The 14,720-nt window shown below is 43.2% G+C and overlaps 1 protein-coding gene across 1 annotated transcript in view; it reads right to left on the reverse strand.

The window, feature by feature from the left end:
• The window catches only part of Dpp4 (dipeptidyl peptidase 4), an 84,703-nt gene extending 72,870 nt beyond the window's left edge, over window positions 1–11,833 (reverse strand). Inside the window, exons 1-2 of the mRNA XM_059259156.1 lie at window positions 11,559–11,833; window positions 10,983–11,067 (exon numbers count right to left, since the gene is read on the reverse strand). Coding sequence (XP_059115139.1) covers window positions 10,983–11,067; window positions 11,559–11,564 — 91 coding nt within the window. The 5' untranslated portion in view covers window positions 11,565–11,833. The remainder of the gene's footprint in view (window positions 1–10,982; window positions 11,068–11,558) is intronic.
• Window positions 11,834–14,720: the final 2,887 nt, after the last annotated feature.

The following is a 14,720-nucleotide window of genomic DNA, read 5'->3' on the forward strand; positions in this document are numbered from 1 at the left end:
CTACAACTTCCTCTTCATCAAAGTCACATAGGGAGTCATTTTCTACCAGACTCATCCTTCTGCCCCTGTCCCTCCTGTTTGCTTAATCTTTTCAGTTCAGAGGGATGCGGATTCTTCCTTTCTGACAACCCCTGGCCATCCTATGCCTTGGTTTCCTGACTTTCAAAGGGCATGGTCATCATCTCATCATTTCCCTTTCAAGCATTTCGATTTCTCTTCACTATTTACTTCTTCCTGGTCCTTAAGAGTGCATGAGGAAGATCGCTCATAAGGAAATGCTTGCCAGACCTTGCTACCTCTTTGAGCCATCTGCCTATTCTCGTGTGTTAGCGATAGCCTCACAAGTAAACAGTCTGTCTCTGTATCCTCAGTTCTCTTCTCTCACCATCCCTCATCATGCCTCAGTCCATCACTGCTCAGCCCAAACTTACCTTTTTTTCCCCATCTTCTCATAGTCTTACTTTCTCCACCAGATATTTGGCCAATTGATCAAAACATTTTACATCATTCTTTGAATACACAATCTAAAGTGTCTTTCTTCATCAGATTATAATTACACCAATAAAGTGAATGCACCTTTCTTTGTCAAACCAACTAGCGCTATGCAAATAGCAGTTTTACATGATCTCCTGCAGGATGATGTGAGTCTGTATTTATGAACATATTATGTAAGGAATGAACTGAGTACCCCATGTTGTCCTCTGACTTCCATACATGGGCTGTGGCATGAGCATTTGCACGCACAAATAAGTGTTAAAAAAATACTCTTCTAGTGATAACTCTAATTCACATACAGTGCTATTCAATGTTATGGGCGCTAGAGATATAACTGAAGAAAACATGAAATACTAGCTCTCTAGAAGCTGGCATTCTAAAAGGGGAGACTTGTGAGCAAAGAAGTCAGCAGTGGTGCAAGCCAGGTGGTAATAAGTGCCATGGAAAAACCAAGCAGGGAGGGAAGAGGAGTGTTCATTTCAGGATGTTTCTGTTTTTACCAGGAAAGATTGAGAGGCCGATGGATAAGAAACATTTGAAACAAGATCTGAAAGTGAGCAAGGGAGCATCATACAGACTCAGGCAATAGTTTTGGGAGAAAGGGGATCGAGTGGGACCTACTACCGAGAGAGAGAGAGAGAGAGAGAGAGAGAGAGAGAGAGAGAGAGAGAGAGAGAGAGAGAGAGAAGGGAGCTCAGATGAGCGGGGCTCAGACTTGACGGCCAACTGATCACTGCAATAACTGCTTTCACTTTAAGGAGATGGGAAGCCACTGAAAGGTTCTGAGGTGAGAAGGACATAATTTGCCTATGTTGAGATATGACCACTGCATTTGTTTTCTATTGCTGTTCAACAAACTACCACAACCTCAGTGGACTAATAACCAGTCCCACCTCCTAGTCCTCAGCATATTAACCCTGAGTTCTGTAGGTCACCAAGTCCAGCCAACCATAGCTGGCTCTTCTGCTCTGAGTGAGCATGAAATCAAAGGTTGGCTGGCCTGGATTCGAATTTGGAGGCTCTGAGGAGAAATCTGCTCCCAAACTCACTGCACTGTCCTCACGTTCATTTCATTGGGATTGTGAGGCTGGAGTTTTTGTTTATTTACGGACTCAGAGTCAGGGCTGCTCTCCCCTCTTAGAGAATGCTTCTTATCGGCTTCTTACTAAAATAGCAGGCAGGGTCCTAACCTGAGAATGAGCAGGAAGTGCAGTGGAGGCTTGAGGGGTCGTACAAAGAATCCTCTGTTAAGGGAGTGGGCAAATCAGGGGATTTCCAGAAATGGTTTCCCCACGGACACAACAGACCAGAAGTGAGCTATGAGTCGGGAGCAACGGGCCACTCTGTCTTGGGTTCTGGATATTCTCTTTGGTGTGGTCAAACTGCTTCCATTTAGACAGAATTGTTGCTATGCCTATTAACCCCCTCTTCCCCAATACACACATACATACAGTAAAACTTAAAGGAGTTGAGACATCAGCTAGATTCTTTTGTCCATGTAAAACTGTCACAGTTTCTAGGGATTTGAGGTTATTTTACTTGCTTTTCATTTGTTTATTTTGTTTTTATGACCATTAATTATTTTTGTCTTACTTTTCCTGAATTAATTTTTATAGGTCTAATTTTTACCAGCTTTTAAAAATTGGCTCATTTAGGGCTGGAGAGATAGTTCTGCAGTTAAGAGACTGGAATGCCCTTCCAGAAGCCCCATGTTTTATTCCCAGCACCCACATGGTGGCTCCCAACCATCTGCAACTCCAGTCTCAGGGGATCTGATGCCCTCTTGTGACTTCTTTGAGCACAGCATGCATACAATACATATGCATACAGTACATAAGATATGCATGCAGGCAAAACACTCATACACAAAAAAAAAAATGAAAATTTTGTTGCTCATTTTATATTGACTGTTTTTGTCAAGGTTTATGGCTGCAAACTGGATAAAATGTGATAGTTTTTATGTACTCTTTTGAAAAACTGGATAGTAATTTTCTTTAAATGTTTCTGACTTCCTCTATTACCTCAAATTTGTATATTAAATATTGCAAATTCAGTTCTTTCCTGCTTATAATTTCTTTGGAGGCCAAAATAAGGAAAATGTTGGAGTCAGCATGCCCTTGGGAAAGGGGAACATTAAAATACAGTCTTACAATAAACTCGGGTAGTTAGGGAAGCAAATGAGAAGAGAGTTACAAGACCTAGTTCTCTGGAGAACAGAGCTAGCTTGATGCTTGTCTTTTTGCTGGGAACTTACGTCCTCCTAATGCAAAGAACAGAGAGCAATAGCAAGATAGATGGCAATATCATAGCCCATCTCTCTTTTGTCTTTCAGAATTCTCAATTCAACTAAAATGGTCCCTCTTCCCTATACTAAAGAAAGAAGTTCCTCTTCAGTCCTAGAAAGGCTGACGTTTATCAGTCTAGTCCAGTCATGGTGATCTGTTTTCCTTGCTGATAATTAGTTTAAAAATAGAGAAGGGACAACATTTTCACCAATGTTGAATAAAGTCTGCCTCAGGTCAGAGGGTTTCTAGAAATAGGTTCCCCATTGAAGCAATAGGCCACTGAGGAGGAACAGCATCTCCTCCTTCCCTAAAAGAGCCCTGTGAGCAGGTGATGCAGCAAGCTACAGTATCAGCTATAGTACAGCTGTGATCAACCAGAACAAAAGGCAGGAGAGATCTCATAGAAGACACGCTTGAGGAAAACTGCCAAATATTGTGAGGGTGACAGAGTGGAAAGGCAAAAAGATCTCAGGCCTTGAGAATGTTCTCTGGTAGTGATGCTAACAAACTAAAACACTGCCCTTTTTCTAGACTTCCAGTTAAGCAAAATGCTGATAATAACACAATGATGAGACTCTGCATTTTAAACAACTGGTCAGGTTTTGGTTTCCTACAGGCAAATATAAACCATTTAACATAATCTTCATACCGAATCCTGGGGATGTAAACTGCTAGGAACTGAACATATAAGTGTGACTTGCATGCTTAGAGTCAGCTTGAAGACTGGGGGAATGGAAGAATTATATTCAGGCCCAGTAGTCATTAATCTTTCTTTCGTGCTTGGCTAGTTTCCACAGAAGCTTTCCTGGACAGGACTTGACATTTGCTTTTGAATGCTCCCCTAGCACTTTGATCATTTACTAGAAGAGCTCTCAGCTCTCTTGTTACAGTTAATGTTCAGGTTTCCTTTAATATTGTGAACCATTTGAGGACAGAGGTCAGAGCTATCGTCTTTACATCCCTCCTGACAAAGTGCCACCATTTACAACATGCTCCAAGGATATTTGCTGAACAGGAAAACTGCAGAGCTGAGCTAGAAGTCTCTGAGCTTGGCCTTGGGAGGAGAATTGGCCAGAGGCACTTTCACAGATTAGTTCATGAAAATTCTCCACTTGGGCTACTCAGCTGGTGGCTCTAGGAATCCTTTGTGCTCCTCCCTCATTCCTCACATTCCTATGCTGCCTTACCTTTGAAATATAGCTCACTAAAACAAACTTACTTCGTCTCCAGGACACCATCATCTCCCTTCCCACAGGTACTAACTAGCCCCTGCCCCAAAACACTGTGCACCCAGGAATCAGAGATATATATTTTCAGTGTAACTAATATCATGCCATACTTGTATTTAGACCCTCTAGTGGCTCAAAATCGTACTTAGACTAAAAGAGAAATGTCCTTCAGTATATATCATTGCCCCATCTCATTTCACTTTTCTTTTGTCACAGTTATTTGCTATCATCTGAACTGATTTCTGCACTTGCCTGTAATGCCCCTGCAGTAGACTATAAAGGCCCAAGGAAGGTGGTCCTTATGCATATTTCCTGAAACTCTTAATATAAAAAAAGTGTTGTTGGGTTGACAAATACTGCCATGGTTACTCTAGGACTTTAGTCCTGCTGAAGAGGTGATAAGTCTCATGCTTGAAGTAATTATATTGTATGGAGTAAAAGAAAAAGTAAGTAAAAAAAACAAGACTCACCCATAAGATTTGTGGTTCTGAGCTTAGGTAAGGTAGGTATGAATAGGGACCCGCTAACTCAGATTAGGGACTGTGAAGTCTAGGAAGGCATGCATTGTGGTCCCACACTTATGCTCTGTTCTCACTATTCCATTTTCTCCATTTATACAATCTGAGCCACCATGGCTCCCAGAAAGCTAAGAACAAGATCACTACAGGTTTTGGCTCTGACTTAAGTTACTTCTATGCAGACCTAAGATGGGTAAATTATATAATATAAGCTCATGGATCTATTTTGTTCACACAGGGAATCAAATACTGAAGAAATGTGTACATCCTCAAGGAGAGAGAAGGGTCTATAAGCTATAGAAAAGCATCATATGCAACTATACTTTGGAAGTACAACATAAAACTGAAAACCCTATACTTGGAAACTAATAAAACAGCTCAGAAGTGCTAAGTTTGTGGTTTCAGGTTATTCTCAAATTGAGAGGTCACCTTCTTGTGGAGGTCATAATGGAGTTGTGAGGACTAGAGGTGGAAATATTTACAAGATACTGATATACATCAATGAAAGGATTAGCATTTAGTCATAAGGCAATGATTAAACTTTAACTCTGAAAAACTGGCCATCAAAGCATTTCTTCAAATCAATTATTTCTGAGAACTGGCAGGCTCAGGGGAGACTAAAAGACAAAAGATTTGGATTCCCAACACCTAGTACTTACTTGCAAGCCCTAAGCTTTCCATATTCTAGTGTCTTTAAGTTTTAAAAGATAAGATATGAATCTCTCTCTCTGAAATTGACTATTCTGTGAAGATTAGATGGAATAATATAACTTGTATTGGAAACAAAGCAAGTGTAATATAGTGTTTGTGATAAATCAGAAGGAGTTGTTATTACTATTACTACTTAATGTAATACTATTAACAAAGCAGGAGTGAAAAACAGGGACAATTAAGGGGACACGAGAAGAAAAAGACCGCCCAACACACACACACACACACACATACACACACACACACTGGAGTCTGCTTCGAGACTTGCCAATTGAGAGTGAGAGTCAAAAATACAATTAACAAAACTTACTGTAAAGGTTGTCTATATAGAGATATTCATTTTATATAGAGATCTTTTCAAATAACAATTTTTAAATAGCCACGAACCGTGTTTAAGTCCTAAGCATATGTGCCTTTCAAAATGGTCTTATATCTTGTCCTAGATGTGAACCCACAATTTTCTGGATATTTTACAAACAAGCCTATAAACATGTTAACTCCCTGCGCAATCTTGTGTACTAGGTTGTATCTTATCAGCTGTAATCCTGTCCAGTGCACCCGGTAACAACCCTATGATCTCATCGAGTTCTTTAGCAACCCTTTGAGATGTAACTTCAGAAGGCACCAAGATCTTTCATAAGGCTATTGTAAAAACACATAAGCTCAACTCCCTCCTGAGAAGCTCATACCTATGCTTAGGTGTATCCTATTCTTTCCCTGGGTGCTTCTTTCCATTACCCTTCTATGTTAAAAATCTCTTTGTAATGCACTCCAACTCTTTCTCATACTGGCATGTCCTGAAATTCTTGTTGTGAAGTCAAGGATCCCAGCTTCACCTGAATGAGTGGAGGTCTCTGAAAGGGACTTCTCCTGTTTTTGCAGGTGGCGTCATGGAGCTGTGTCTCTTGGCTCACTCCTACTCTCACTGTCAATAAGACCATTCAAAAACAGAGATGCTGGCCTAGGGCATCCCAGGGGTTAGAGCACGTGCTCAGCACTCATGAGGCCCTTAATTTAATCCCCAGGATTCCCCAACATCGTATAGGGTTATTGGGTGGGAAAGCCTGGAATGTTCATTCTTTAAGTTGTTGCCTGCATATAGCTTTCTATCGGAATAGAGGCCTCTGGAATAGGCTCTTTTCCTCAAAACATTTAAAACATAGAGATTAACAATGGAGACATTATGTTATAGCCATGTAAATTAGAAGCTGTAACAATTATGTTAGTAAGACCCAGCTGATTTTATACTTGATCACAAGCTAACAAAATGACAGTCAGGTTTAACAATATCAAGTATCAGCTAGAGGCACATACACGGTCTATGTATGACATATCTCTATTCTACAGAACACTGAGAGTGTTTCTTAATTTCTTTGGCATCCATCCTCCAAGATGGTCCAGTGATATGCACCTTCTGGTGTTTGTTAGCCCCCCAACCCCCCCACCCCCCACCCCCCACCCCCCGGTTATATTGGGGTTGTTCTGTACTGCTAATACCAAACACCACAATTGATGTTGTGATGGCCACTTCTGAGACTAGGCCTTCCTGCTTAGCCCTTGTGATTCCTTCAAGAGAACTGCATCTATCTGCCTTGCTGATTTAAGAGGCTCACAGCAGGGAGACTTAGGTCTCTAGTTAAGCGCTAGGTGAGTGATCTTGCATAGGATGTTAATTCAGTTAACCTTTCAGGTGACAACCTCAGGAGAGACCCTAAACCAGAATCCCAAGGTGATTCACACCCAAATTCCTCACTCATAATCTAGGAGATAATGCCTGTTGTTTCAAGCTTTAAAGAAATTCATTCTTCATGAAGAAGTAACTTGTTTTTCTTTCAAAGGGAAATGCTAATAGTACTACTTTCTCTCCAATAATTCTCTTAAGAATTAAAAGAAAAATACATAGAGATCCTCAGCCCAATATAAGGCACAACTATCATTTCACAGTTTCACACTTGTACATTTTCTCTCCCACAAAGTAAGCTGCTTCTGCATTATTTCCAGCCACCTTTGCCCGGGGCTTCAGCACTTAATATGAAAGGCACACCATGCCAGCTCTGGTCAGCCGCTTTAGGTTGTGATTCTTTGACCATTAACCAGGCCAACAATCTTGTCCTTCCCTGCCTCTGATCTCTTTGGAGAGGAGAGGAAAGGATTCCAAGGCAAAGAAAGGTAAGGCTCATGCTATAGCTAGGGAAACGAAAGTCCAAATTGCTGGCCTGAAAAAGACCAACCACGATGACAGGAACACTCAGGAAGGCTGACAGCGGTCCACTGAGCTTTTATAGAGCAGGGCATGGAGAGATTGTCCTCTGACATACACAAAGCTTCCTTTCAGGCTCATTTCTGTTATTTCAACTGGGAATGGATCCTGGATTCTCTCAGGAAACTTTATAGACATGATCTTTTCTCTCCCTGGTGGTTCCTTTCTCCTCATATTTGGGTTTTCATTTAGTCCTGGGGGTAGATGAGAAGTCAAGTTTCTTATGAATTAAAAGAAGGTGTTAAGGGAATTTACTGTGGAGCAGAGAAAGGAGAAAAAAAAAGAAAAGAAAAAAAGAAAAAAGAAAAAGAAAAAGAGAGAGAGATTTCTATTCCATAATTAAACTGAATAATAAAACTATTTGACAACTAAATCTTTCAAATATCACACTATAAAGTGAAGTAGACACAAATTTTGAATGAGAACACTTCATTTCCACTTGGCTGCTTGCTACTCGGACAGGTAGCATGTGTTGATAGTTTCATTGCTGATTCTCTGGGAAACACAATGAAACATGTCTCTAACAAGGTAAGTGGAAGTTTAAAGAGAAGCTTTACATCCACTACACATACACCAAGCGGTGAAGTTTTATTTTTATTTTTCCTCGAGAAGGAACTTCCGACTTCAGCTAACTTCCGACTTCAGGAAGCTTTTTATCTTTACAAATAAAAAGACAATACTCTGAAGTCGTCCCCTACCCCACCCTTTCCATGTGTTTAGTACATCTGGTTTTGTTGACGTCAGCGTTTCATAAGGAAACTCTTGACCTTGTCTTAAACTAACCTCTCAGGGGAAGCACTTGGGTTTGCTCTTCCGCTGACCTTTTAGCTGTTTAATTCTTTGTTTTGCACATAATCTGGGGCTCTTCTGTCTTCAGTGAAGTCTCCTTCCTCTCTTTTCTTTCTCCCTCCTTCAATTCCCCATTCTCTCTCCCTCTACACTTCTCCCCTCCTGCTTCGCCATTGCCGGAGGTGGTGTGATGTTAAATCTTGGGCATGGGGTGGGGCAGGCAGGCCTCTCATCATCTCATCAGGCTGAAACTGGGTTCCTGCGTAAGAATCCCTTACTATGTGGCACAGCCCCAGGAAAGGTATTGCTGACCTAGTGGAAATGCTACATGCCTGGGTTGTCACCTCTGCCCCTTCAGATAAGGTAAGAGATGAAACACGATGACTTTCATTTTCTATCTAAACACACAGGAGGATTCAGAAGTAAAAAACAAAGAACAATGTGAGTGTAAACAATCTACCAGGAAACCAGGTTTCTACCAGGTCCCCAGGAGGCATTCTCTGCTACCCTCCCCCACACTTTCTTGAGGTTAACCAGTCACAAAAGTGTAATCATTCACATCTGAGTAGCTTCCAGCTTCCAAATTGTGAACTGCACCTTGTTTGGGGCCACGTTCCTTGCTTTTCATTCCAGTCCACCCTACTTCCACTCTCAAGCCCAGGAGTCCAGGCGTGCTCGAAATTCCCCCATATATTAAGGGGGGGGGACTGGAGAGCCGGCTCAGCAGTGGGTGAGAGTACTTGGAGAGGATCAGGGGTTTAATTCCCAGCACCTACAAGATGGCTCACAAGCATCTGTTACGCCATTCCAGGAAATCACTACCTTCTTCTGACTTCCACAGGCACCAGGTATCCAAGTGATACCTAGAGCAGGCAAACACTCATACATCAAGTAAAATATACACATCTAAATATACATAATTTCCCATAGCCTTACATCACCTAGGGATTGAAGCTCACTTATTGCTCCTGCTACTCTCTGCTTCTTCTCTGGCCCTCAGACCTGCAGAATCCCAGAGCACAGAATATGATCATTGTGTATGTTGTCACATAAGTCATGCCTGTTTTCTAAATCTTCATACTTTTCCAGATTCCCTAAGAGAGCTCCTTCTGGTTCTTAGGGCAATGTGCTCAGGCCTCCCTAGCTTAAATCCTAAGAGTCAGTGAAGGCGGACACTTGAGTCTCTCAGGAAACCCTCTGAAGAGGAACATCCTTGATATTTTGTTTAGAAAAGAGAGTGGATGCTGTTCATTGAAAGGGCAAAACAGGCCCTCCAGAGTCTGCATACTTCATCCAGTAAAGTAGAAATCTCACAGTTAGTGATAATTTGAGCAAGCCCTTTGGAGGAAAGCAAATTCGTGACTTGGGCCCCAAGATTATTTACTGTCCATCTCAGGTGGGCTTATCCATAGGCCACATCCCACTAGCTTCCCTGGAGGAAGTTCTATGGTTACAGTTTTTCCTGGGATGCCTCTGTGGTTTTGTGAAGAAAAATCGGCTATCTAGGCTACTTTGAGATTGTTTGATTCTAGATATGGCTCATCTTTTCTTCACATGGATTTTTGAATGTTATTTATTTATCTTTTTAATTTTTTTTATTGAATTCAAGATAGGGTCTCATGTCTTCCAGGCAGGCCTTCAGTTTCCTGTGTAGCTGAGGATGGCCTTGAACTTTGGGTCCCCCTTCGTGCTGGGATGACAGAACTCCATTGCCTAAAACAGTAGTAACTACTGATATCTTAATTCAATATTACCAGCAGTGGGTTCAGGTATTAATCTTTGGTACCTTTGCTCCATTATGAAAAGGAATGTTTTTGATACCGCTACATACTAACTTTCAATTGTTGTCTTGAAATCTGACTAAGGCCACTTGACTCCATTTGCACCCAGAGAGGCTGGTTCAGAGTATGCACAATGTGCAGTGAGTAATTCAGAGTGGTCCACAGGAGAAGGAGAGCCAGGGGAGACCCTCATTAGCCATTCTCACTCGTTTGCCCTCAGTAGTGGCACCCCATTATCTGTTTTGTACCAAAAGCTGAGGCTAAACTGGAAGGTTCTGGCAAGTTGAAAACGCGTGAGGGGGACTTTCAATGAAATAACCCTCTAAAAGCTGACTGATTGCAGGTCACTACATTATGCTCAGTGGCGATTTAGTGCTGCAACGTTTCTAAAATGGTAAAATAATTGCTTCTCTACAACTTGAATCTTACAACTGACAAATTCTCGTCACACCTGAAGGAAAAAAAGTCTCTGGATTTCTTTCTTTTTCTTTTTTCACAATTATACTATGGAGCTTGCTTTCTTATTTCCCACTCCACTTAAGAAATTCTCCTCATTGCTGTGTTTAGGATCTTTGAAGGATACTTTGAAAGACGGACAACCACAGCCTTCTAAAATCAATTTAAGGTTAAGATTTTTGCAATTACATTTAATGAAAAGAAACCACGCCTCTCTCTCTCATTTTCAGGAAGTGTGTGTTTGCTTTACACAACAAAACGAGGAAGCCTCAAGGCTTACAACCTAAACACTAGAGACCCCAGAAGCCCCAAAGGCATGGAGTCTGTCACTCTTCTAGGTTATAACCCGGTACACTGGTCCAGGCCCCCAATAAACAAAGCCCACTTTGCATGATCACATGTCACCTGACCCCATCTCCAACCACTCTTATCTTTGTAAGATGTTGCAAGGTTTCTACCTTTGTTCAGCAGAACCAGTGGCACAGTGATGACGGTGACAAGCGCAGCTACACCAAGCAGTCCCAGGACAACCTTCCAGGGTGTCTGCAAGCAGGCCAGATTGCAAACAATCAGAGAGAAGCCTTTGTTCCTCCTCTGGGAAGAGGACTGGGATCTAGGCCCCTTCAGAGGCAGAGGGGTTTGCAGGTGCACGAGTAGACTGGTGGGGTTTGGGGTTCACTCAGGCAGGAACCCTTGAATTTTGGCCCGGAGCGTGATCTTGTGATCTTGTTGGCTTCTCTCCTCCCACCCACTCGTCTGAAGCCAAGTGAGGGTGCCACGTGCGTTCCACGGGTGATTATCCCCAACCTCCAAGGCTCAGTGCCTGGGTCTCAGTAGGACACTCCACAAATCTAAGGGAGAAGCAAGTGCAGGACGGGACGCTCCTTCGCCTGTTAGGGTGGCCCGGTGCCTTCCGCCTTAATGGCAGCTCCAGATTGCCTCCAGGAAATCTGGGGCAGTTTGGGGAGAGTTTGGTGAAAGGGCACCCACAACCCAAGCCCGGGACCGGGGAGGTGCGAGCGGGGTGCACTCACCTTCATGGTCGGGCAGCTCCTCTGAACTGAGCTCTGAGGCTTGAGGGCAAGCACAAATTACCGCGCGCGGAGACGGACGTCCTGCGCTGCTGCTCTGTACGCAGTCACCCTGCGCTCGCCGCCAAGTTTCGGCCCGAGTTAAACATTAGTTAGCGCCAGGCGGGCTCAGTGTAAAGGCTTCGATGCGTAGAGCCGGCGCGGGGTAGCGGAAGAACCAGGGAGTGGCACACGCGGCCGCTGTGAGTCGGAGGCACACGGAGGGCAGCGAGCCCCCTTTGCTGAAAGGGACATTGCACATTGGGGTTGAACTGCTACTCCCTTGCGTGGACAAACGAGGGAGCTGAAGTCCAAAAGGGCATAGAGTTTGGCAGATTCACAGCTCACTGACAAAACTAACCGCCAGGTCTCTGTCTCTTTCTGGGAGAGGTATGTCAGGCTGAGAGGAATTGAGTGCTCCATGCTATCTGGCGCCGGCAAAGGGCAAGAAAGGGTGACTGTTCACTTTTGAATGACACTTCGGGCTGAATATCTGTGTTAGTACTCCCCCGGGAATATCCACTTGTTTTGCAGGCGTCTTCTTATCAAGACACGAAAAATAACACTGCCACTTACATGAGAGGTATTTAAGCACCGCTCTAAAGTGTATTGTGTTATTGTACAGGGAGGAGGATTATGCAGGGACATTAAGTCACTCCACCATGAAGTTGCGGAGCTTCAATTAAGAGTGCAGGCAGGGCACTGTTAGAACACCAAAGCCACATGACCTTAGGTTTTCATGCCTCCACAATTCAAAAGAGCGCATTTCTTTATAAATCATCATGCCTGGCATACCATACAAATGAACTAAGATACGTAAAATGTGGTCTTTATTACGTCTCCCAAGTATCCATCTGTTTCTACCTCCCCCACCCCCAACACTGAAGATGTTGAATCAAAACTTACTGGAGTCCTGAGCTGGAGCTGAAGAGGTGGTCTAAAAAGGCCTACAGGGAAGACCTTCTCATTGCTGTCCATTGGTCTAAGCACTTGGGGCACTTCCAATGGTGGAGGCTATTACAGTAGTGATAGCCACATCAGCCTTGGGCTTAACCTGTAAGCCTGCACCAAGGGTCATTTGAGGGAGTCTGCAGGATAGATCATCCTGTTTTCTGGGATAAATCTTCCATTCATACATGACTATTTCCATACTCGGTGCACAGTTCGAGAGACTTTCATGTATCAGCCTTTTGATGGTGTTTTTAATAAATCCTCAATCAATCAGCTAGTCAACATATTAACCACCACTGGAGTCAGCATAGAGATCCCATCCCACCACTCCTTTCCCACACAGAGTGGAAAGGTAGGTGGACCACCAAGGTTCTGTGTCTTAGGAAGACTTTCTGAGCAGGGCTTTGATATTAGTAGCTATCCCCTGAGGGCAGTACTAGCTTTCTTTGCTAAAGAAGGATGCTTCTTGCTCCATGTTCTTTGGTTACAGGGCACTCTCCACAAAGCCACTGAGGGAAAGAGTTGAGGGAGAAGCGTTAACCTGATGGGAGAAGGCATGACAAAATCCCAGTTCTCTGCAGCAGTGCTGGCCTTTGCCTGTGGCATCCGGTGGGCTTTGTCTCTTCAGTAACACAATGCCATTTCTGTCTAGTGATCCCACGAGTCCGCACACGCCCACTTTATCATTTGGAAGATCAGGTAAAACTCCACTCATTGTGGAGAACCCGTTTGTATAGTCAGTTGGTGATATCTGCTAAAGTGAATCTTCTAAAGGTCCTCATTTGGAGACAGGTCCTCTGTATGTTAAATAATGAGGATTTAATTCAGTGTAATTTATGTCTTTCTAAAATGGGGAAACAGAGACACTCACACAGGGAAAATGGCATAGCGAGACGGGGAAGATGGCCACCTATAAGCCAAAAGGGGCCTAGAGCAGACATTTTCCCTTACAGCCCTCAGAAGGAATTCTCTGTGTAGGACCTCTTGAGTTCAGACTTCTAGCTTCTAGAACCAGGGAACGAATCACTATCTTTTAACCACCCAGCTTGTGGCAGCTAGTCACAGCAACTCTAGAAACTGATGCACTTGATATTTCATGGCTGTGCCTTCAACCTTTCCTAGAACCTAGGACCAAGGCAGTTGCTGAAATTCAAATAGTAAACAGTCATTTGCTATTGTGGCCACATTCCAGGAGGTCCCCTAAGTTTTGGCGTAATTAATTATAGTAATAGACAAATAAGAAATTGGTGGAAGGCATGGTAGCACATACCTTCAATCTGAGGACTAAGGAGGCAGGGGTAGTGAGTTCAATCAATATCATAGTGAGTTCCAGGCCAGCCAGGGCTACCTAGTGAGACCCTGGCTACAAAAATTGGCAGGGCTGGTGAGATGGCTCAGGGGTTAAGAGCACTTGCTGTCATTCCAGAGGACCTGAGTTTTAGTCCCATCACTCACATGGGAGTTCACAGCTATCTATAACTTCATTCCTAGTGGACCCAGTGTCCTCTTCATGCCTCTTTGGACACCAGGCATGAGCATGTTGCACAGACATAAACGCAGACAAACCACTCATACACATAAAATAGTTTTTAAAAAAGAAGTTGATGAAGACACTTTTGAACCAGAGGCATCTTTCATGACTCTATTTTGGACCTGGCTGATCTGGCCATTTCCACTAAGGACTTCATCTACTGGGTCACAAAACTCAAGTTGCAGGGAAACTTGTATAATAACATAGACTTGCAGAACTCCCTCTCACTACAAGTTCTATTCAGAAGAAAGAGCCCTGCAGATCACTAAGCAAAGGGGTGGGGAAGCACACCAATTACAACGCACAGTGTCTCCAAAATCCAGAGTTCTGGTGAGCATTGTTCTTCCTTGTACTGGATGTGAAGGCTGCAGTGACTTATCTTCCCCATGAGAGGGGATGACTTGACTTGTTACACATAACTAATTCCTTGAAACTTTTCAAGTGAGAGAGGGTTTTGAGTCAGTGAGGTTCTTAGATAGTGGCAATGATCTATGCCCCTTGCTCAGACATGTACTTTAAAATTTCCATATTGGTGTGGAGGGATAGAACCTGTCTTAGTTAGGACTACCATTTGCTGTGAAGAGACACCATGGCCATGGCAACTCTTGTAAAGGAAAACATTTAATTGAAGTGGTGGTTTACAG

Source organism: Peromyscus eremicus, chromosome 4, assembly GCF_949786415.1.
Source record: "Peromyscus eremicus chromosome 4, PerEre_H2_v1, whole genome shotgun sequence".
In the NCBI taxonomy this organism is placed as follows: Eukaryota; Metazoa; Chordata; class Mammalia; order Rodentia; family Cricetidae; genus Peromyscus; species Peromyscus eremicus.